Genomic DNA, 25,411 nt, shown 5'->3' on the forward strand with positions numbered 1-25,411 from the left:
CTTCATCCTTTAGGACAGTGGTTCTCAACCTGTGGGTGGGTCGGACTCTAGGGGCAAGTAACAAAAAGGGGGGCGTGAAGATGTGAGAAAAAGAAAACAAGAATCAAAAATATGAAAAACTTCTGTTCAAACCAAAACAAATTAACTTAAACTACATTCTGATACTAGAACAATAAATATAGAGTTAGATAAATGTCGATAAAAGTTAAGTAGGTATAGTAAAATATGCATCTACATTTAAAAAAAAATGTTTTGGGGGACACGATTAAAACTGTTATGAAAACTCGGTCGCAAATACTTAAAGGTTGAGAAATGCTGCTTTAGGATTTCAGTCTTCCTGACAATCTCCAGAACCTTCCATGTTCTAGCATGGACTCTGTAGGATCTCAAACACCAGAAATAATATTTTAAATCAGAGAGGACCAGGAGACAAAGTTTGAGACCATTTTGATAATGGGAGGTTGAAATCATTTTAGCCGAACCAAAACTAAACCAGGGAATCAAAGTCAAAGAAAACAAAGCAAAAGTCAAAACCGCAATCAAAGAGATCCTGTGTTAGAACCAAAACAAGGTCAAAAATTCAGAGTCAAAAACAAGAGCGAGGACTTGTAATCTGGAAATAGTCACAAAGAAAGCCTTTAGAAAGCAATTCAAGGGTTCATCTGTCAAACTCGGGCTGACATTAAAATGAGTTCAGGGTCACAACCTCTGAGAACACACCCCTAGCAATCTGGAGGACGCATCATGGCAACGGAATCCACAAAAGGGCAGTGCCAGATAGAGAGAGACAAAATGGCGCCACGCAACATTTGAATTTTGTTAAGATGCATTAAACTCAAAAAGAAATCTCCAATTTGGAATCTCTGCCTGTTAAACGCCTATAATCGATAAACGATTAGCTTAGAAACTCTGTGAGATTTGCATAGTACATTTTTAAAAATCAAAGATCGTAAGAAAAACCACAGGTATGGTGAAATCTCTGAGGATCCAAAGGCGAGCAATAACAGAAACAAAGAAAATGTCACAGACTCCTTCTACATAAGAAATGGCATTGAGGATATCACAGAAAAGTGCACAATTTAGAATATGATGGCAATCGCTCTCTGGGGGCAAAAAAGTAATTGGTAAACCTTTGTTAGTGTGGCAGACGGCTAGGGCTCATGCCCAGTCAGGACACCTGGAGGATGGAAGGACCGGAGAGGAGCAACACCTCCCTGGAACCCGAGGGAGGCAGCCACCCTGGTGGGTGTTGAAGCCAACCTTGTGGGGACCCGTGGCCACTGCCAGGGCGCGCCTGGATGGTTAAGAAGCCATGGTATGCAACACTTCACCCACACTAGGAAGTGCTGCCAGACCAGGAAGCAGGTACACCAGGCAGTGTTGCAGGAAGGTCATCAGGGAGCACGTGGAGCACATCCGGGTGAACTATAAAGGGGCCACCTCAGTCCATTCAGGGAGCTGGAGTCGGGAGGCAGAGGACAGAGCTTGTGTGGAGTGGAGTGGAGTGGAGAGGAGAAGAGGCGGACAAACAGAAAAGAAGAGAGAGAAGAAGAAAAGGGACTGAACTTCATTGGGGTTTGTGTGTGCTGTGCTGAAATGGAAAAGAAGAAAATAAAAAGTGTGAACTTGTGCAAGTGTGCCTCTTGTGTCGCCATCTATTGTCACATCAGTGAACTCCATTTGTTGCTGCATCCTCAGGTGCTTGTTAAGGCTTTACTCTGCAGTCACTGTCCTGAAGTGCCACCAACGTCTCTGGGCTCATGTGACAGGAAATGTAGCGCAGTGGAATTGCATTTTGTGGTCCGCCGAGCCAACATTTCAGATCAGTTTTTGAAAAGAAAAAAGCGCAGCTATTGTGCACTGCAGGTCAAAGAGGAAAAGGACCATCCAAGCTGTTATGAGCGTCGGGGCAAAACCAGCATCTGTCATGAAGTAGGGGTGTGCCAGTGCCCATGGTATCTGTGATGGCACCATTAATGCAGAACGGTTCTGGACATATGCTGGAGCAGCATACGCCGAATTCCAGACATTACCTTTTCGAGAGATGTCCCCGCATTTTCCAGCTGGACAATTGTGCCCGGATTACAAGTGCATGGTGGTGTAAGCAGATAGCGGTACGAGATTGGCCTGCCTGCCCTCCTGACGAGTGGGACACATTACGAAACACAAAATATTGCAGCAAATGGTCCCATTGAATTACGGAGATGAAGACCTCCATTATGGATTGTCACACACGCGCATGGGAGACAGCTAAAGGGCTTGAGTGAATGGCAGTTCGAGACATGCCGGGATGTGGCAGAGTGCACTGACTCTTTTCTCCCTTCCCTGTAGACCATTCCCGGGAGTCCACCTGGCTCTGTTGACATCAATTCCGGGACCGAGCCAATGGAAGTCGACCTCACCAGCTCCGCCCCTCTGATGTCACGTCCGGCTGTGATCCAATGAGTGATGAACACGCGTCCGATCCTTATGACCTCACTTCCTGTCTTCCCTTTAAAAACCTGCCCTTTCCCTTTTCCCTCAGTCTTGTTTTGGACTCCGTTGTATGCACTTCAGTGCTAATTATTGTGATAAAACGACTTTTGCAGCCGGGATACCATATTACACGGTGGCTGCCCCAAACCTTTATCTGTTCATGTCTCGTTATTGTGACAGGATGAATTACGGAAAATTCCCTTGCTAAACTTAACCGCCTTGTGTCTCCAGTGTCCAAATTCTAATAAATGTTATTAAAAGAAATGGTGACGACATAACGGGAAACATCACCACTTATTTGAAAACAGTGAAATTCACAACATTAAATAATGTGTTGCTGTAGTATTTTCAGTAGAGTACGGGTGAAGACAAATCCCTCCTTTTTTATTGTCACAACTGTTTTTGAATTTTAACCTCCTTAGCATTGCATTTTATTCCAAAAGTCGGGAGTGTTCTCCTCCTAGACATTCTCATACACTCAGATATGGGGATGGATATTTGAAGAGTGAACTGCAAGAGAATAATTATATCTTCATATTATGTACATCAAAGAACCATCAACAACAAATCAAATCAAATGAATAATATACTGAATAATTATTATAAAAGTTGAATAAATTGGACTCTACAGCTGCATGAATAAAGGTTTAGTACCATTTCCAGCAAGCGGAAATAGCTCAAAAGTTGATAGAAAGTTACGCTTTGTACGAATACTTGTATACAAAGGTTGGTTGATCAAAGTGAAAGAGAACTCGTTATTGTGTTTACACACACACACACACAGACAGACACACAGAGACAGACATAATTCCAAAATTGCTCATCGCTGCTTCTTGTTTCCACAATCTTGTTCTTTCGTGGTCGTAGGTGCGAGTAAGAATGTAGATCGACCGGTAAATCAAGAGCTTTGCCTTTAGTTCAGCTCTCTTCAGCACGACTGACCGTTAGAACATCTGCGTGACTCTGGACGCTGCTTCAGTCCAACTGCTGATCTCTCGCTCCCTTCTTCACTCATTCCCAACCAGACCCCACGCTAACTTAAACTCCTCCCGCTTGAGGCAGCACCTCATCCCCAAACTGAAGAGGACCCTCCACCCTTTGTCCGGTTGAGGACCACCACCTAATACTTGGACATGGTGATCCTCGCCCTGACGCTTCACACTCAGCTGCTAACCACCCCAGTGTGCACCTGAGGTCACAGCCTGATGAAGCCAACAGGACAAATATGGGGATGGATATTTGAGAGTAAACCACAAGACAATGATTATATCTTTATATCATGTACATTAAAGAACCATCAACAACAAATCAAATCAAATTAATATGACATCGAACAATTATTATAAAAGTAAAGTGGAATACATCTTGCAGCTGCATGAATAAAAGGTAAAGTACCACTCCGGTTAACGGAAATAGCCCAAAAGTTGATAGAAATCTACGCTTTGTACATAATACTTGTATGTAAAATTCAGTTGAACTTCGTGAAAGCTTAACTCAAGTTATTGTGTTTACACACACACAGACATAATTTCAAAATGGTATTTTTTGGACTCAGGGAGGTCTAAAACGTCGAGATTCATCAAAATTTAGAAATTAAATTTTTGGACACTGTAATACTTTCCCTATACTTTGTATACCTAGAAAGCAAAAAAAAAAAATGTAAAAGCGTTGCATTTGTTTGTTGACGTGAAAAATTACATTTCTATTAAATCTCAAAAGTATAATGATACATACTAATGATGAATAAAAATAAGAATATGAAATGAAAAATAACAAAAACAATAATAATCTATATATATAATTCACTAAGGCAAGACAACTATGGAAAGCACGGGAAGGGCTGGATTCACTAAGCCGACAAGTGAGACACCTATGGCGCACACAGGAAGGAGCCACGCCCACAAACTCCAAGACCATTGGATACTTACGATTACCTCGCAGGGCCACACCCACCAACTCGGACGCCGACGACACAGAAAAATGGCGTCATTTATGTTCGCCTGTCGCAGAGGCCACATACAGTGCAGGTCAGGTTAATGTCATATACCTCCGAGCTACGTTGACTGTTCATAGAGGCATGTTTCTCGCAGAGGTGAATCGCCATATGCAGCGGTGAAACGGTTTATGCAGGGTATCCCATGGGATCCTTAAAACAATCCTTTAAAACTGAGGTTAAAGCACAATGAAGGAATCAGTCTTTAAAAACCAATAAGCCCTGTGCCTCTGTTTCATTACCGTCTCACCTGCTTCACCAATGCAGGCCCTGCAACAGTCGAGACGCTCTGTCAGCAGCTGACCTTCTCTGTGCCTGACCGGCTCACACAGAGGCAGCGCAAGAGAAAGCCGCGCCAGAGACAGACAGAGGCACACACACGGGCAGCTGGTGGACGGCTCTCCGTGAGTTTCTCTTGCGAGCGGACACATGAGCAGGCGGTGTGTATGCCTCGAGTGCGAGGGTGGACGCGACAGGACCGTCTAGGAAAAATCATAGTGCATGGATGTGATTCGCTGTATGCGCGCGTAGAACAGTTTGCGAGGGGTGTCCCTGTGTCTTTCCAGAAGTGTTCAACCATCAATAAATAATTATGCGGCGTTTGTTATGCCGCGGGTTCACTATTGTGTTGTATTTTGCTCTCTCCAGAGTTCCATCTTTTCATTCACTTACTGTTGTATTCTCACACTAACCTGTTTTAGACAACCGTGTCTTTCCAGAAGTGTTTACCATTCAATAAATAATTATGCATGAGATTGAGCGTGTGTCTAGGCGTGGTAAGCCGTTGAACCCCATTCGGCTGCAAACCGTGGAATTGACACTAAGTCACTCATACGCCCCACTGTTTTCGCCCCTACCCTTTGTACACACCCCCACACGCTGACTGTTAATAGAGGCATGTTTCTAGCGGAGGTGAATCGCCATATGCAGTGTGTGAAACGGTTTGCGAAGGGTATCCCATGGGATCATTAAAAGATTCCTTTACAACTGAGGTTAAAACACAATGAAGTGAGCAGTCTTTAAAAACGAAGTTTTTGTTTACGATGCGCACGACCGCGTGCAGCATAGTAAAGTGTTGTACACGCTACATACAGCAATTGCATCCGCGACAAACATGCGCTTCTTAGATGCTCCTGCACTTTGTACACACCCTCCCACCTCGCCACGCCGCACGGACAATTGTGTGTTGGTTCGTTCGTGCATTGTTACAATGTTGCTTTTCTTGCTGATTTATTACATTACCGATTTTGCAAATGTTACATTTTCTCCCTGTGCTTAAAAATGATTAAAAAACGCCTGATTATGTATATGGTACGCCATGGGTTGGCTAGTACTATTAATGGTGCCAAACCAGTATATAATCTCAAAATGAGTCCTTTGTGTGGTACATCTTAACTTACAGTGAAAGACACAATCCAATGTCATAGTCATGATAATATAATCATGTTTTCTTTCCAGATTGATCAGTTTTGAATAGCACACTGCGCAGGTACGAGTAGGGTTCTGTGTTTCTTTTCTGTTGGGGGTATATAATCAATAAAATGTCTACCAATAAGACTCTCTGGATTGACCCGCGATGTGCCGGGTTGACCGCGTCTTTTTAGCAGTAGTGTGGACGGTGGATGTGTGCCAATGATTTTGTCCTACAAGCTGTCATGTAAAGTTTGCATGAGACTCAGTTTCACCAGGTTTTCGTTTCTATAACACGAATTTGCTGTTCCACCAGATGACGACATATCTTTTTGTAGTTTTCATTTGTTGTCTCTGCATAACGGGATGGAAAGTCAATTCTTGATCCGCTGATCTACGCCGCCCATCATGCTACTGTAGTCGAGCACAACACAAGGCTTCGCGTGACCCAGTGACTGCAGCTGCATTATGTATGGTGCTAAGCTGACAAACATTTCATTTCATGCCAACACTTTACCCTTTTGCTGCTACTAGCGCACCGCACTCGTAATTTAGCTCTACCAAAGTCTTCAGGTATACCATGATGGTTAGGACACACTGTTCCACATGTGTTAGTCTTTCTTTGCAGCAAGATGTCAAATAGCTCTGGCTTAAGTATAAAATCTCTCCCTGTTTACACAGTCACCATGATCTGTCAGAGCGTCTATCAAAGTCGGCACTGATGACACAGCTACACCAAGACTGATCGTGATTTTCATATCAAACATTGTCCCTTTCCCAGTGTACAGATCCAGATTCCAAACGCTTTTGTGTTTTAGACTAACAAACTCGTAAAGCTTTATGCCAAGTCTTGATCTTTTGACTTGATGTTCTGTATCCATGACAGTCTTCCCTTATAAGCCAAGAGACTTTCATCGATGCTGACATTGTAGTCCGGCATGTAAACGCTCTGAAATTTTATTACAATGGCCTGGTATCCTACCTGGCAGGAGAAAATTCTTTGTTAGTTGTCGTAATTACAACTCAAAGACACATGATATTCTATATGGTGTTCCACAAGGCTCTATCCTGGGTCGCTGCTCTTCTCAATCTACATGCTTCCGTTAGGTTAGATTATCTCAGGTTACAACGTGAGTTACCACAGCTATGCTGATGACACACAGCTGTACTTATCAATAGCACCTGATGACTCCACTCTCGATTCACTAACACAATGTCTTACTGGTATTTCTGAATGGATGAATAGTAATTTTCTCAAGCTAAATAACGAGAAAACTGAAATTTTAGTGATTGGCAAAATGGATTCAATGAGGTTATCAGAAATAAACTTGATGCATTAGGATTAAAAGTTAAGACGAAGTAAAAACTTAGGGTAACTGTTGACTGTAATCTGAATTTTAAATCACATATTAATCAGATCACTAGGACAGCATTTTTCACTTAAGAAACATAGCAAAGTTAGAACTCTTATATCACTGAAAGATGCTGAGAAATGAGTTCACGCGTTTGTTTTCAGTCCACTAGATTACTGTAACGCACTCCTCTCAGGACCACCCAAAAAAGACATCAATCACTTGCAACGAGTGCAGAATGCAGCTGCTAGAATCCTAACTAATCCAAACACATCTCTCCAGTTTTGATGTCACTACACTGGTTACCTGTGTCATTCAGGATTGACTTTAAAATTCTGCTTATGGTTTATAAATCCTTCAATAATCTCGCCAAATCATATATATTGGAATGTCTGACACCTTATATCCCAAATCGTAACTTTAGATCCTCAAATGAGTGTCTCCTTACAATTCCAAAAGCTAAACTTAAAAGAAGTGGTGAGGCGGCCTTCTGATGTTATGCACCTAAAATATGGAAAATAGCCTGCCAATAGAAATTCACCAGGCTGATACGGTGGAGCACTAAAACACTGCTGAAAACACATTACTTTAAAATGGCTTTCTCCTAACTTCACTGTAATTTAATCCTGATACTCTGTATGTTCAATTCATCATAATAACTGCTCATGGTGGCTCTAAAATCCATACTGACCCCTACTCTCTCTTCTGTTTCTTTTTCCGGTTTCTTTGTGGTGGCAGCCAGCGCCACCACCACCCACTCAAAGCATCCTGATGCACCAACATTGATGGACTAAAAGCCAGAAGTCTACGTGACCATCATCATCAAGTCCTTCCCGTGAGAACCCTAACTACAAAGAGGACTGTTTCATTTATGTTAGGTAGAATACCCAGAGGGGACTGGGGGTCTCATGGTCTGGAATCCCTGCAGATTTTATTTTTTCTCCAGCGGTTTTTTTTTTTTTTCTGTCCACCTTGGCCATCGGACCTTACTGTTATTCTATGTTAATTAATGTTGACTTATTTTATTTTCTTACTGTGTCTTTTATTTCTCTATTCTTCATTATGTAAAGCACTTTGAGCTACTGTTTGTATGAAAATGTGCTATAAAAATAAATGTTGTTGTTGTTGGCATATCTCCCAAATTGTCTTCATTTTGGGTGCTGGATGGGTATTCTCATCAAAGTCTTCATTGTTGGTAAAGTGCAGATATTTCATAATTAGTGAATACCTGCACTCAGACGCAATTACTCCGAAGAACGTCAGCATTGACAGCACCTTTACAGCCCGAGTGATTCTCGGTTCTAATGCTTACGCAAGACAGCGACACTCGGAACTGACGCTTTTAGCACGGTTTTCACAGCCCGAGTAACGCTCAGGTCTAACACTAAGGACGCCAAGAAGCACAAAGCCACTGACTTGCCGTACGACGTATTGTGCAAGCGTCGCTGACCAACACTACGATTGCCTTTTCACTATTAAATGTTGTCAGGCATGAGCGTCAGAGGGTCACCTTCCGGGCTCATCCGAGGTAAGTGCTACCAGCAGGTCACTAGGGGGCACAGTCACTGACAGGATGGTCTCTTTTTTCACACACATCTCCGAGACGTGACCCCATGACGGCAACTAACTCCGCCCTTTCCAGACCCAGCCCTATAAAACCAACATGCCCGCAAAAGGAGGCGTCTCATTTGGGGAAAGAGCCGACCACTGGCTGGCTCTGCAACCGGCAACCCGAGACTTCGGTGCTAACCAGCCTTTATTCTGGAAGCCTTATAGCCTGATCTTTATATTCTTGAGTTTACGCCTGTTTATTTTGTTGCCTGGCCAAAGCTGCTATGAAAATAGGTGACCCGGTTGGCACCCCAGCATTTATTTTGGACTTGTATATTCCCTTTCTTGACCAGAGCGTGAAACATTATTACGGTTTTCTCCTATTTTTTCATAATTAAGACTACAACTTCATTGCCTTTAGTATTTGTGTATCCTTGCCATCAGATCAGATCCTTATAGATTTGGTCATATTCTTGTTTACGGACTTACAGTTTTGATTTAAGTAAAGTTTACTACTGGCCTTCACATATTCTGAAGAAATAAACTTACTGCATTTCAAAACATTCTTTTTATTATTTATTGTGATGTTTTATAATGATTATATGGGATTAATAATTGTGATTAGAGGAAAATACTTCTGTTTCTTATGTTAATGACCTATGGAAGCATGTTTTATGTGTTATACTAGATCAGTTATTAATAATCTGTAACATTTAATTAGGACATTAATTAAATTGTCCCTTTTATTTTGGACTCGGAAGGCATAATAGTTATAATTTAGGCATAATTGTACTTTCTCCTTAATGGGTTTGTTTGTTAATTAGTTTTGCTCTGAATTAAAATGTCCCCGTTGTTACAGTCATGAAAAAGTTTGTGAACTCCTCTCAGCCTGCATAATAATCGACTCTCCTTTCAACACAAAAGATATCAGTGGTGTGTCTTTCATTTCCTAGGAACATCTGAGTACTGCGGTGTTTTCTGAACAAAGATTTTTAGTGAAGCCGTATTTATCCATCCATCCATTATCCAACCCGCTATATCCTAACTACAGGGTCACAGGGGTCTGCTGGAGCCAATCCCAGCCAACACAGGGCGCAAGGCAGGAAACAAACCCCAGGCATGGCGCCAGCCCACCGCAGGGCACACCCACACACCAAGCACACACTAGGGACAATTTAGGATCGCCAATGCACCTCACCGGCATGTCTTTGGACTGTGGGAGGAAACCCACGCAGACACGGGGAGAACATGCAAACTCCACGCAGAGAGGACCCAGGAAGTGAACCCGGGTCTCCTAACTGCTAGGCACCAGTGCTACCACTGCGCCACCCAAGCAGTATTTAGTTGTATGAAATTAAATCAAATGTGAAAAACTGACTGTGCACAAATGTGTGTCCCCTTGTCATTGTGCTGATTTGAATGCCTGTCACTGCTCAATGCTGATTACTTGTTGGATGAGCTCATCAAGCCTTGAACTTCACAGACAGGAGTGTCCAATCATGAGTGGTCAAAGGTATTTAAGGTGGTCAATTGCAAGTTGTGCTTCCTTCCCTTTGACTCTCCTCTGAAGGAGGACAGACAGCATGGGATCCTCAAATCAACTCTCCAAAGATCTGAAAACAAAGATTGTTGAGTCTCCTGGTTTAGCGGAAGGCTACAAAAAGCCATCTCAGAGGTTTAAACTGTCAGTGTCAACTGTGAGGAATGGAATCAGGAAATGGAAGGCCACAGGCACAGTTGATGTTAAACCAACCCAGGTCTGGCAGGTGTGGACGCGTGACCCGGACACAGACAGACGGACAACGGTTTTGCACCCAACACACTCATATTTATTTACAGTACTTACAATTATCTTTCGTGCATAAACCCAGTGCCTCCTGCACCGATCCCCAAAGTCCAGGCCTCTCTTCCCAGTGCCTTCCTTCTGGCCACCTCCACTCCTCTCTCAGCTCCGTCCCTCTTCCACCCGACTCGCCTCGAATGCAGGGAGGCAGCCCCTTACATATCAGCCCGGATGGGCTCCAGCTGCTTCCGGCAGTCCTCCTCGGACACAAACCCGTGTGGCGGAAGTGCCAGGCTGCGCACCCGAAGCCCTCCGGTGTCCCAGTCTTCTCCCCCAGCATTTCCTGGTGTGGCGGAAGTGCTGAGGTCCAGGGTTCTTCAGGCACCGGGTGGCCCCAACACAACCAGGGCGTGCCTCGTGACGGAGGAGCGCAGTCTCCTCTGGTCCTCCTGGGCGTCCCAGCTGGGTACCACCCCAGCCGCCACACAGGCCAAGAAAATCCAGGAGTGGCATATGCAGAGTTAGGATTGTGAGAATGGTGACAGACAACCCACAGATCACCTCCAAAGACCTCAAGAACATCTCACTGCAGATGGTGTATCTGGACATCGTTCTACAATTCAGCGCAATTTGGGACATGGCTGTGTGTTGAGTTATTCTGAGGGGACAGCAACTTTACACTGTTATACAAGCTGTACACGGACTTCTTTACATTGTATCATATCATATCTTCAGTGTTGTCCCATGAAAAGATATCATAAAATATTTACAAAAATGTGAGGGGTGTACTTGCTTTTGTCAGATACTGTAAATGTAAAAGAATTAAAAAAAAAAAAAAAAGAATTATGTTGCCATTAACATGCAGTTAGGCGCACCCATGACTGAGTCAGAGCTCAACACGTACAGACACTTTTTTTCTTGTCATTATTCCCTAAACAGCACAGCCCTGTATAACAACTAAGTAAATTAAACTTACATTGCATTAGGCGTTATAAGTAATCTGGAGATGATTTAAAGTATACGAAAGGATGTGCGTAGGTTATATGCAAATTTTACGCTGTATTTTTTTTTTTTTTACATAAAGCTAGGATATAGTGGGTTGGATAATGGATGGCTGGACTTAAAGCATCGCACAGGGGGGTCCTGGAACCAAATCCCCACGGATACAGAGGGCCAAATGAACTTAAGTACAATTAATATCAAATATTTTAAAACTTCCACTTGTAGTTTGGGGTGCACACAGTGGTCTTGTAGCAAGGAGACGGGGTTTCATGTCATGGTTTCCTCCCTGCATAGAATTTGCATGTTCTCCCCTTGTCCATGTGGAGTTCCTCTTGCTGCTCTGGTGTCCCCCCACAGTTTGAAGACAGGCACGTTAGGTGGGTTGGAGATGCTAAACTGGCCCTAGTATGTGTTTGTGTGTTCACCCTGTAATGGCGCTCTGTCCAGGGAATTTTTCTGCCTTGCGCCCGATGTTTTCTGGTTTAGGTTCCAGCTTCCCCCCAAAATCTCGTCTGGATATGTGGGTTTATAAAACAGATGGACAGACTTGTAGTTTGCTCAGGGGCAAATGGTATAGAATGGTATTTCTATTTTTACTCAAGTATAGCTGATGCATACTATATACAATACTGGAATATGCTACACAAGTATGGGGGGGGGGTTAAAATGTATACACTAACATTTGTTATCTCAGGACTTTTCTGAAGTTTAACCGAATTACGGGAGCAATGTGTAGTATGACGTGATCTCGGAAGATGTCATTACTCGAAAGAACGAAACCAGCTACACTGGCAGCGCTTTGAGAAGAAATTGAAGCGGGATGCACGTTAGTCCCACTGGACACTTAGGCTAATGTTCTTCAAGCAGTAGTCTGCCATAATCAGCATTGTCTGGGCACTCATGGTAACCATTTTGAGCACCTGTTGTAAATGTTGAAGTCAAAAGTGACTTAAGTTAATCCCTTGATATTTGTATCAATTTAATATCACAACTTTAATACAGGGTTTTTTGTTGAAGTGTGTATACATTTTTTGGCCCCCTCTGTATTTGAAAAAACATAATTGTATACAACGTATCTTACGTGCTACATGTATACTTTTTATCTCGTGTTTATCTTCTTGTATTGTTTTTTTGTGACCAGTTTAAAGAAAACATGAAAGTAATTGTTTTATTGCCCTAAATGCACAAGGCAACACATAAGGCTGAAGTCCCCATTCAACTTCGGCAGGTGGTGTGCGGGTGCCTATCCTGGCCGCACTAAAGACTGAGCGATAACCAGAAGAAGTTGTGTATTTACACTTATTTTAAAGTACTTTACCCCAGCCTTTCTGTTTAAATCATTTCAAAATTGGCGTCCTTATAAGCTTTCTAACTAGGCGACGTCGGTCCGTCCTGCTCCTGGTCCCGCATCTTCACTCACGATCTCTTTGTAGCGTGCTGCGCCACCCGGCGCCTCCACTACTACTACAGGCAATACAGGCGCCCGCCGTTCAGCCTCCCGCGCCAGCTGGGGTGCCCGTTGCCCCGGTAACACGCTCGGCCACGCCCTCATCTCCGACACCGGCCCACACGTGCGACTGATTGGCTCGTCCCGAGGTTCTCCCGCCCGGCTCGCTCGCTTTCCAGAGGCGCCAGGGCCTGCGCGGCCGTCGAGTGAGGAAGTCTCCTTTTACGGAATGTGAGCATTTTCACTGCCTTCGGCGCTCATTTCCTGTTGGGCGTGCTCCGCTTTACGAGGAAGGGCGATTTTTTTTTTGCTCGTTTTCTTTCCGTATTCATTCTTCGATAACGCTAATCGGCATTTCCACGCAGTCCGGAATTTAGACGTAAAGGTCGGTTGCATCCTTTTTGCTTGTCTCGTCCTGTGCAGGTCGGAGGAGAGTTCGCTTGTCAGACAACTTTGTAGTCCCGAGTACAAGTTGCTCAGGCTTGTGTGTGTATGACCCGTAAAGCGAAACTTGTTTGTTTATTTCTCTTTTCAGAAAATGTCCAAATCTTTGAAGAAAATCGTTGAGGAGACTCGGGAGAAGAGCCTTCTCGAGGTGGACATGTCCGACAGGGGCATCTCCAACATGCTGGACGTGCCTGGGCTTTGTAAGTGAAACTCCGCCCTCCTTCTCCACCCCCGTTTGTCGGGAGTCGCAGGCGCATCACAAATACGAGGCTTTACGTGCTTGTAGCGTGCGGGTCTCTGCTGTCATAACTGATAGGTGATGGGGGGCACACGTCTGTTGATTTCACTTGGACGGTGAAACACCTGATCGTAACTGGGGGTAGTGGGATGAAATAAAGTTTTTTTTTTTTTTTATAATCATATCAGCCAGGCCATATAGCGCCTTTCGCATACCCAAATAAGTACATAGATCAGATCAATACGCAGGCCACATCACTGGAAATAAAACTGCAGGAAGTTTTCTGTTTTGTCAGAATTAATACAAGTCAGACAGTCTCAACATTCAGGTGTGTTCGGCGAACAAGTTAACTGATAGGGAATTTGAGGCATTTCATATTTTTATGTGCTTAAATCTAAGAATCAGTTGTTACATTTTTGTTTACTGAACAGGGAGCCATTTTCAAAAACTGATAACGATAACAGAATACAGTTTACAATACAATACAATACAGTTTATTTTTGTATAGCCCAAAATCACACAGGAAGTGCCGCAATGGGCTTTAACAGGCCCTGCCTTTGACAGCCCCCAGCCTTGACTCTCTGAGAAGACAAGGAAAAACTCCCAATAAAAACCTTGTAGGGAAAATGGAAGAAACCTCGGAAAGGCAGTTCAAAGAGAGACCCCTTTCCAGGTAGGTTGGGCGTGCAGTGGGTGTCAAAAGTAGGGGTCAATACAATACAATATACACAACAGAACAATTCCTTAAGACAGCATAATAATAAAAATTTTAGAAGTACGGTTTAACAGTAGATGATATGACATAATTAGGTTTGGATATTTTTAGAGTCCTGGAGACCTCATCCATCTAGCTGCCTCCCCATTTGGCCATGCCACGGCTGAAACGTTGTTCATGAAAGGACCCTCTTTCCCATGATTCCTGTGATCCTCCATCAGGGATGACTTTACCATAGGCAGGCAAACAACTTGGCAGGTGGGCGTGGCACCAATGGCCACATTTGGGTACCGAGAAAAGAAACAGAATAGGTGAGGGTTAGTATTCAAATATAATTATCATGTTACTTATGTTATAGTGCTAATGACTAACAACAGAGATGCAGTATGTACAGTTAATCAGCAGCTCTAGTCAGGATATGCTAAACTGAAGTAGTGAGTCTTCAGCCGGGATTTAAAGGCTGAGACTGAAGGGGCATCTCTTATGGAAGCAGGAAGACCATTCCACAGTTTAGGGGCCCTGTAACTAAAAGCTCGACCTCCCACTGTTATTTTATTAATCCTTGGAATCCTAAGCAGACCGCATCTTGAGATCTTAATGTGCCAGGTTTGTAAGTCATGATAAGTTCAGACAAGTAAGCGGACCTTGGCCATTTAATGCTTTATATGTTAAAAGGAGGATTTTGAAATCTGCCCTAAACTTAACTGGGAGCCAGTGTAAAGATTTAAGAACTGGGGTTATGTGTTCATATTTTCTTGTTCTTGTAATAATTCTTGCAGCGGCATTTTGGATTAACTGGAGGCTGTATAGAGAACAGTTTGAACAGCCAGTGAACACCGCATTGCAGTAGTCAATCCTACTAGAGATAAATGCATGAATTAATTTCTCACAATCCTGTTTATTTAGAAAGCCTTTAATTTCCTAACATTTTTAAGATGGAAGAAACATGTTTTGGACGACTTTGTAATATGTGCTTTAAATGACATGCTAGAGTCAAAGATAACTCCTAGATTGCGGGCTGATTCAGTAAAATTAATTGGGATTCCAACTGAGTTAAATGACGACAAAATATTGCTGTGATCAGCGCCATTCCCTCCAACAATTAACATCTCTGTTTTATCTGTATTTAAAGACAAGTAGTTCTCATTCATCCATTCCTTTAATTCACTAACACAACTAATTAAAGACAACATCGGAGAAACTTCATTTGATTTAAATGAAAGGTATAACTGGGTGTCATCTGCATACGAAAGTGAAAATTAACATTATGTTTCCTAATGAGAGATCCCAGTGGAAGCATGTAAAGTGAAAACAGTAAAGGTCCCAGTACTGAGTTCCTGCGGACACCATATTGAACTTCTGTGTATAATGATGGAGTACTGTCAGCACATTTCTGTACATACTGGAATCGATTTGATAAATAAGAACTGAACCAAGCGAGCACGGGGCCTGTAAGCCCAACATCGCTTTCTAGCCTGTGCAGTAAAATAGAATGGTCAATGGTGTCAAATGCTGCACTTAAGTCCAACAACATAATTACAGTGGAATTTCCTTCATCAGAGGATATCAGAATGTCATTTACAACCCGTGTTAGTGCCGTTTCTGTACTATGACCAGTGCGAAAGCCAGACTGGAATTTCTCAAATAAATTGTAACGCGTAAGGTGTGACTGAAGCTGACTGGCGACTACTTTCTAGTATTTTAGAGAGAAATGGTAAATTTGAAATAGGCCTATAGTTATTTAGTATGTGTGGGTCTAGGTCTGACTTTTTAAGTAAAGGTTTAATGACTGACACTTTTAGTGCATCAGGTACGGTGCCATGCAGTAATGAACTATTGATAACGGTTAGAATAGGCGCTGCAAGAACATCCATTGCACTTTTTACTAGTTTTGTTGGCACTGGATCTAGGGAACAAGTAGTGGGCTTCATTTTAGTAATTAAAGTTAAGACTTCCTGCTCAGTTACAGGATTAAAATTATTAAAGTGCTGAATGCAATGTGCGACAGGGTCTGCTAAGCTAGTATTTGGTTTGTACTGTGATGCTGAGATCTGGGATCTTATATTTTTAATTTTCTCATTGAAGAAGTTCATAAAGTCTGTACTGCTAATATCTGTTGGTATTTTGCACTGTTGATCTGAATTCCCATTTGTTAATTTAGCCACTGCTCTAAAAAGTACCCTAGGATTTTTATTATTGCTATCTATTAATGTAGAATAGTATTCTGAGCGAGCTTTAAAGAGGGCCTTTTTATATTTATATACACTCTCTGTCCATGCAATTTGAAAGACATGTAGCTTTGTTGTTCTCCATCTGCGCTCCAGTTTTCGACACTCTAATTTAAGAATACAACTCCATGTGTTAGCAGACTTCAATCCACACTTTGTAGCAGCACTTTACATTGGGGATCAAAATGTCACACGTCGAGGCGTGTGGTGGCTTAGTGCTCTCACACAGAGCAGACCTGCAATTCAGGTAAAAGTGAAAATGTCACCAACTGATGTGTGTTAATTAATGGTGGAGGCTCTGTCACTGACTGTTGTTCAGTTTTCCCAAAAATAACATTTTTGAAAGTCTACCCAATAGAGTCGTATCAATAATTAGCAAAGTATCCATTAATGTAAAATGACTGTTACTAGCAATAACAACATTTATTTCTATAGCACATTTTCATACAGATTATGTTGCTTAAAGTGCTTTACAAGGATGAAGGAAGAAAAATATAAAAATAAGATAAGACAACAACAACATTTATTTATATAGCACAAAAAAAATGTAGCTCAAAGTGCTTTACAAAATGAAGAATTGAAAAATAGAAGACACAATAAAAAATAAAAATAAGTCAACATTAATTAACATAGAATAAGTAAGGTCCGATGGCCAGGGTGGACTCGATGGATGGTGGACTCAATGATGATGGTCACGTAGACTTCTGGCTTTCCGTCCATCATTGCTGGAGCATCATTATGCTTTGAGTAGGTGGTGGTGGCAGGCCGCCACCACAAAGAAACCGGAAAAAGAAACCAAGAGAGTGTTGGGGTCAGTAATGGATTTTAGAGCCACCATGAATAGTTATTATGAAGAATTGAACATACAGAGTATCCGGATTAAGTTAAAGTGAAATTAGGAGAAAGCCATGTTAAAGTAATGTGTTTTCAGCAGTGTTTTAAAGTGCTCTACTGTATCAGCCTGGTGAATTCCTATTGGCAGGCTATTCCAGATTTGAGGTGCATAGCAGCAGAAGGTCAGCCTGCCCGCCTCACCACTTCTTTTAAGTTTTGTTCTTGGAATTCTAAGGAGACACTCATTTGAGGATCTGAGGTTGCGATTTGGAATATAGGGTGTCAAGACATTCCGATATATAAAATGGCAGATTATTTAAGGCTTTAAAAACCATAAGCAGAATTTTAAAGTCAATCCTGAATGACACAGGTAACCAGTGTAGTGACATCAAAACTGGAGAAATGTGCTCTGATTTTCTTTTCCTAGTTAGGATTCTAGCAGCTGCATTCTGCACTCGTTGCAAGTGATTGATGTCTTTTTTGGGTGGTCCTGAGAGGAGTGCGTTACAGTAATCTAGTCCAGGGGTCCTCAATCCCAGTCCTGGAGAGGCGCAGGGGCTGCAGGTTTTTGTTCTGACCTGGTTGCTTAATTAGAAAGCAATTCTTGCCAATAAAGCACTAACAAGCTATGAAATTAAATTAACTCTGCAATGTCAGGTCATTCTCATATCCTAGATTTTCTTTCCCTTTCTATCATGCAAATGATTTGAAGGCTAAAATGGACGAGTAATTCTCAGTCCTTCACTTTTTTCTCTTCATTTTTCTTCCAAGTATTTAATTAAACCCAATAGTGCAGGTAAATACACACAGGTGTAAATGTAAATAAGCTAAATGGAGAAATGCTGCTCTCTTGTCATTTGCATGTTATAAATAATAAGGAGCAATTAAAATAGCTGTTTAAGACAAAATTAAGCAATAAGGGCTCAAAATCACTAAAGTGAAGCAGAAGTGTTACTTTAGCAATAAGTGCTTTTATTAAGCAACTAGGTTGGAGCAAAACCTGCAGCCACTGCGGCTCTCCAGGACCGTGATTGAGGACCCTGATCTAGTCGACTGAAAAAAAAAACAATACTAATTTAAAGTAAGGTGCGATGGCTAGGAGGACAGAATAAAATCAATATCAATATTATCCAAAGAAAGGAGCAAAGGAACTAAAATAATTTCCCACTCTAGCTATTAATATTTGTTAAAACCCAGTAATTTGCTACAATTATAAAAATAAATGTGAACTTTGAAAGGAACCGATTTATTAGATAATGGGAATACAAATGGTTTACGATGGGCAAGAAGATGAGAGGCTTGTTGCGATTATTTGTGTATATCTGGGACTCGGAGATCAGGGAATTATGCCACTGAAGCCCCAACCTGATGCCACTTTCCATTTTTGAATCTATGTTTCTAAAAGTTAGAGCAACTGCCCCTTCCAAGTTATTAATTAGTTCAGACGCAGTTTATTTGCAGGTTGATAATGTCGTTTTTTTACAATAAAAATCTGCAGATAATATTGTTTCATCATTTCGGTCTTGTATGTGCTTACGTAATTGTTTTGCCATTCCAGAGAAGTGATACGTGTTTTTTTCCTACTCTTATTAGTTAACAGTGTGAATTGTGTGTGCTCATGTTTGGCACCCGTGCAGCTGTCAGATGAGTAAAGGAGGAAAATATACAAAGTATACAAGTTTAAGCAGCCGCTCTCACTGTAAAGTTTTTACAGTAACCTAATTACTAGTTGAAATCACGCAGAATGTTTCTCTGTTTAAAGACACACAAGTTCGCAAATTCGCCAATGCTTTCCAATGGGAGATTTCGAAGTTTTAAAGCTTCATACAGCGTGATCAGTTTGAGATATCTGATGGGAAGTTTAACTGACTCGACAAATTTGTTTGAAGAAAAGTGTGCCACATCTCAACAACATTGGTCCATGTTGAAACAAGTTGTTTTATATGGAAAGATAGACAGAGTGAACGAAGACATGGGCTTTCTCAATATGTGCAAGCGCACCTATAATCGGTATGGATTGGCCTTTATAGTACTTCCATGCAAATTAAACTTTTGTGATATTGCAGGAAATCACTCAGTGGAAGATTTTATAATATCACTGATTGTGCTATACAGTTTATAGATGGAAAGAGATGATCTGCTGTGCAACCCTTAATGGGAGCAGCCGAAAGAAGAAGTGCTATACAATTTTATAATCCAGTACAATTATTTATTATGTAAAGAAATGAATGGTGAGTAAAGTGAACAGTTTAAATAATATTAGTTAAATCCTTAACACATTGCATCAAGTCAAATGGCTCTATTATCATGCCATCCGTATGCAGTATTGCAGCATACAGTGGTACGAAGTAACAGGGCTGCGGTGCAACATATACAGTACATAAACACAGGACAATTGCAAGACACTATACTATAAATATATTAACAGTAAATAATGGGTAAGTAAATAGAGAGTAATAAATAATAACTGATAATAAAAAAAAAAATTGTAGTAAGACGGAGTACCAAATGTACTGCATATAAATAATCCACTAGGAGCAGATTTGAGGGTAGGGGGCCGCACAGAATGAAGTCAACAAGGTATACACAGCTTGATAGATCTGTAAAGGTAGACGCTGACAGAGGTATTAAGTCACTCCACGCCAATCTAAGTTTGTGTGTGTTCATTTCTTTCTGTTTATCATCAAACTTATGATCTGATAGGTCAAGCAAGCTGCCCAAACGTAATACAAATTTTGAGTGGCTGTGTGCCTCCATGTCCACCTGTATGTATATTAAAGTAACAAACTACTTGCGTGAAATCTTTGGAAATCAGCAGGCCTGGTACCATGACTAAGTGGGGCAAACTGCAAAACTCACAATTAAAATAAACAATTCTATTGCAGCTACCCTTAGACAGAGGTCAAACTGTTTCTGAAAAATACAGAGATAATGTCTGGACCAAACTGGATCAGAAACAGTACAATACGATACAATTTATTTTTTGTATAGCCCAAAATCACACAAGAAGTGCCGCAGTGGGCTTTAACAGGCCCTGCCTCTTGACAGCCCCCCAGCCTTGACTCTCTAAGAAGACAAAAAAAAACTCCCAAAAAAACCCTAGTAGGGAAAAATGGAAGAAACCTTGGGAAAGGCAGTTCAAAGAGAGACCCCTTTCCTGGTAGGTTGGGCGTGCAGTGGGTGTCAAAAAGAAGGAGGCCATTACAATACACAGAACTGAACAAATCCTCAATACAGTATAAAAATTAAAATTTTACAAGTTCGGAGCAGAATTTAACAGTAGATGATATCCCATAAAATGATTTGGATTTGTTTGGAGTCCTGGAGATATCGGCCATCAAGGTGCCTCCCCCTATTGGTCATTCCACAGCTGAGTCCACGCTGGGCCAGCCAATCCGATGAAAGGACCCCTTTACCTCACGATTCATGTGATCCTCCGTCAGGGATGACTTTACCTTAGGCAGGCAGAACAACTTGGCAGGTGGGCAGTGGCACCAAGTGTCACATTTGAGTACTAAGAAGAGAAACAGAATAAGTGAGGGTGAGTAACAAATTGTAACTAACAACAGAGATGCAGTCTTTACAGTGGGCTTTGGAGCCTGTGAGAATGATGTAACTTGTTTAAACAAGATACGTCATTTTTTTCAGCAGTTATTCTGTGCATTCTGGGTGGATATTTAAGAAGCCACATGTGCCACATTTTTGTTTCTTTGCCGAGATTTAGGTATCACAGAGTCATATACAAAAAAGGCCTAATATTGACTAAAACTGTCATTTTAAGACATGGAAGTCAATTTTGATTTTCCACAAGCACCCACAACCTGCTAAAATCTGCTTTTTTGATATTTGAAACATTGCATAATCAGACTCTCTACATATTTATTTCAATAGTGAATATTTGACCTCATTACCTTGTACCTCCACCTAAAAATAAATTTGGTAAAGTGAATGAGTTGTAGCCTTTCTCTAATCAAGCTGTGTTATGAAGAAGGTACAAAGCTGAGCAATTGCTGTTTTTGGATGTTTGGATTAACTCAGTTTCTTAGCAACTCGATCTGCCGTTTGTACTCTAAAACTTCCAGAATGAATCTGTGGAAAGATTTAGTAAAGTGCATAGAGTTTGCTGTAGGAGTGCTGGCTTGTTTCAACTCCATTGTTATCCATGGGTGATAGTGGATTTCCATAACATCTTATTCTCAGGCCGACTTAATCCATTTAAGTTTAATAGGGGCTTAATTCCATTCCTAGCTACAGAACAAGATAGAAAACAGGACAGGGTGCCAGTCCATTGTAGGGCTCAGTCACCTACACAAATGCGTTCACACTCATACCTGACACACACAAGGCATTTTCACACTCTTGGTCCATTTACACTGTGCCAGATCAGAACATACTTATTTTCTTCGTGCCAGTCTCCAGTAGTGCTGGGAGGAATACTGGTTCATACCGAAAACCGTTTTTTATTTTTGTTATACTGCAACACCGGTTTAAATAGCCTAAACATCGTTCGGAATGCGGCACAGTGGGAAACTGTTTAAGGGGGGACCTTTTTCACTGCTATACCGTACTGAACAGTGAAAATGGACAGAGAACATTCCGAAGCTGTAGCAGACAATAAAGTTGAACATGATGATGCGTGTCTGACCCCCTTCTTTTTGACACCCACTGCACACCCAACCTACCTGGCAAGGGGTTCACTCTCTGAACTGCCTTTCCCAAGGTTTCTTCCATTTTTTCCCTACAATTGTTTTTTTGGGAGTTTTTTCTTGTCTTCTTAGAGAGTCAAGACTAAGGGACTGTCAAGAGGCAGGGCCTGTTAAAGCCCATGTGTGATTTTGGGCGATACAAAAAATAAATTGTATTGTCTGTTGTCTGGAGATACTTTGTTTTAAAAGGTCGAATGTGGACCAAACAACTGTCTACTGCAAATGCTGTCAAGCGAAAGTTGTGGCTGGAGGCAGCAATTTGCTGCATCATCTTAGCTGCAAACATGCTTTGGAGTACCATGAACATATGGAACTAAGATTGGTACCCTCCACGCCCTCGAGTAAAACTGAAAAAGCTAGAGGACACTCGAGTCAGACGTCACTTGTAGACACGTTTGCTAGAGGTACTGCCTACGATAAAAAAAGCAAGCGGTGGATCGAGATAACCAACGCCATTACAATCCATATAGCTAACGTATCAGTGGAGAGAGATTGTTAACATTAACAGAAATTGTAGTTGGTTTACAATTGTACAATATACAATTCTCATGACAGTGGAAAAGGTTATTTTTAGGGCCGATTTATACTTCATGCTCAGAACGCGTACCTACCAAGATCATGGCTGCCACGCTCCCAGCGCTCATTTCACGCATCCTCTGAGCAGGTCTTCAAAATTAATGTGACGCGTGCCCGAGTTGCAGTACCAGCAAAAGTCGGGGCGAGTGTGCTAAAAGTCAGAATGTGACGCCAGAGTGTCTACATGTGACAGCAAGCCTCTATGGAGATCCTTCGGGATCGATGTACACGCTTTGCTGTTTGATGAATGGTTCAAAGTGGTGAAGCAAAATGCCAACATACAGATGCATTCGTGGTACTTTTATATTCAAGCGTCGATATTCCCGATCGTAATGACACGATACATTTTAAAAGTCTCACATACCATCTTTTGTGCCGCCTATTTTTTATTTTTTTACTTTACCTGCTGTCAGGTCCAAGAAGCTCAGAGCGATTTAAAACTGGGATGACGCTTACGATGGTCTGCTTTAATAATAAAGTAAACTACGACGTTAAAGTGGACATTTTGAGATTAAAGCCGAAATTTCCACTTTAATCACAAAATACACGCTTTCACCGTGTCCTTTATTTTTTTCTCAGTGGCTCAAATACAGCGCTATACATTATGTTGCCGATGTGAAGTTGCAAAAAAAAAAAATAGATGGCACAAAAGATGGTATTTGAGACTTTTAAAATGTACCGTGTCATTACGATCGGGAATATGCAACGCTTGAATATAAAAGCACTACGAATGCATCTGTATGTCGGCATTTTGCTTCAGCAGCGGAAAGCAGCAATAGATCGCCACACAGAACAAATTAAATGTATGATATTCCAACTCTCTGCACAGTTAAGAGTCTTTAGATTTATATTTGATATCACTTTCATGATGAAATGCATTAAAATGAGTATGTTACATTTTACATATAATTTCGTTTAAATAATGAATACTGTTAATAAATACACACATGGGGGAATAATTACACACATTGGGGTGTCACGATGGCGGAGCGATAGCACTGCTGTCTCGCAGGGAGTTATGTTGCTGGTATTTCCTGCTTGTATTCCATACTGTGCTCCAGTTTCCTTCCAAAGATATGCAGATTTGGGGATTTAGTGCCGCTAAAATGACGCTAGTGTATGTGTGTGCTTGTATTCACCTTGCGATGAGCTGAGGTCTCGCCAAGGGACTGTTTCTCACTCGTGCCCAATGCTTCCTGGAATGGACACATCCCTGGATTGATGGATTTAATCAATAAACATCCTTTTCAGAGATATTGCGATAAGGTGTCATCGGAATTTAATAGGTGTTCTAGGCAATTCACAACACAGAGAAGCCGAACATGTTCTCTACCGTGATAATATCTCACACTGCCACCTGGTGGATTCCTCCAGATTTACGTAAAGTACGCGCACAAGTATGAACACTACAACGCTTGTGTAGCAGAAGCATCTGCTGCAGCATGCATTGCGTCACATGAAGTATAACTCCGGCCTTAGCCAGTCTGCTGCAGTAATTGCAGTGGAAAATGTGGTTAACACCCACTCATGCATGGGAAAAAATATACCGTTAAATACCGTGAAACCGGTATAATTTTGAAAAATATCATGATATAGAATTTTGGTCTTACCGCCTAGCACTAGTCTCCAGTTAGTTATGGTGTGTTTCATACAGCAAACTACCAGGCGACCCATAAGTAACAATAAACACTCCATGGATGAGGCAGAAACTTCTTTGATTGGGCAGAAATTTAGTGAGAAATCAAGCAAAATGATCCCTTTAATTGGCTAAATTAAAAGATTACAATATGCAAGCTTTCGAGGCAACTTGGGCCCCTTCTTCAGGCAAGATGTAATCATTTTTACTCTTGGGGATACTCATGCAGGGTTGACCAAAGCTGTGTTTGTGCACCACTGCATTTGCAGTAATTGTGTGGCTTGTTTACCAAAAACAGCTCTGAGAGCAGAATGTCTGTTATGAGAAAACTCGAAGAGCACACAAAAATAACACGGCAGTCCACTTGCTGCAGAAAGAAAAGCATTCATCTGGGTGACTGTAGAGAAGGTGGTAAGCTCAAAGGGGGCGATACGATGGTGTGACCACTTCACTGACATTTAGACAGTCTGATGCTGCATATTTACTCTCGGACAGCCAATTGTATGAACACAGTGTCTACTTAGTTTATCTCAACTCACATTTACTGTCTTTAGGGCTGAAATTTTTATGAATTACGTTCATATTGGAGCTTCAGTGTTGGAGTGCTAGTGACATCATAATTTCAAAGCCATGAGGGTCTGAGATATTTTAAAACTTGTAATCTGAAAAATGCGTCCATCTTTTATATATAGTGGTATGCAAAAAATATATATATATATAAAATGTGACTCTTCCTATGAAGCCAGTAGACGGATTGGGAGAGCATGGGTGGTCATGGGTTCGCTGAAAAGGGGTGTGTGGCGCTCCCGATATCTATGCATAAGGATGAAGGTCCAAGTCTTTAGAGTCCTGGTGCTTCCTGTTTGTGAGACACGGACGCTATCCCGTGACCTGAGATGAAGACTGGACTTCTTTGGTACTTTGTCTGTCCGGAAAATCCTTGGGTACCGTTGGTTTGACTTTGTGTTGCTCATGGAGTCCCGAATGAGGGCACATTACCTGCATTGTGAGAAGGAGT

The 25,411-nt window shown here is 41.7% G+C and overlaps 1 protein-coding gene across 2 annotated transcripts in view; it reads left to right on the forward strand.

The window, feature by feature from the left end:
* The first annotated feature begins 13,226 nt into the window (after positions 1-13,226).
* The window catches only part of rsu1 (Ras suppressor protein 1), a 328,064-nt gene continuing 315,879 nt past the window's right edge, over positions 13,227-25,411 (forward strand). The window contains exons 1-2 of one of the 2 annotated variants that reach the window (XM_039754275.1): positions 13,227-13,244; positions 13,549-13,660. In XM_039754275.1, the coding sequence (XP_039610209.1) occupies positions 13,552-13,660 (109 nt within the window). In that variant the 5' untranslated portion in view covers positions 13,227-13,244; positions 13,549-13,551. The other variant, XM_039754276.1, reaches the window with a different exon arrangement.

The sequence above is a fragment of the Polypterus senegalus genome, chromosome 5 (assembly GCF_016835505.1).
Source record: "Polypterus senegalus isolate Bchr_013 chromosome 5, ASM1683550v1, whole genome shotgun sequence".
In the NCBI taxonomy this organism is placed as follows: Eukaryota; Metazoa; Chordata; class Cladistia; order Polypteriformes; family Polypteridae; genus Polypterus; species Polypterus senegalus.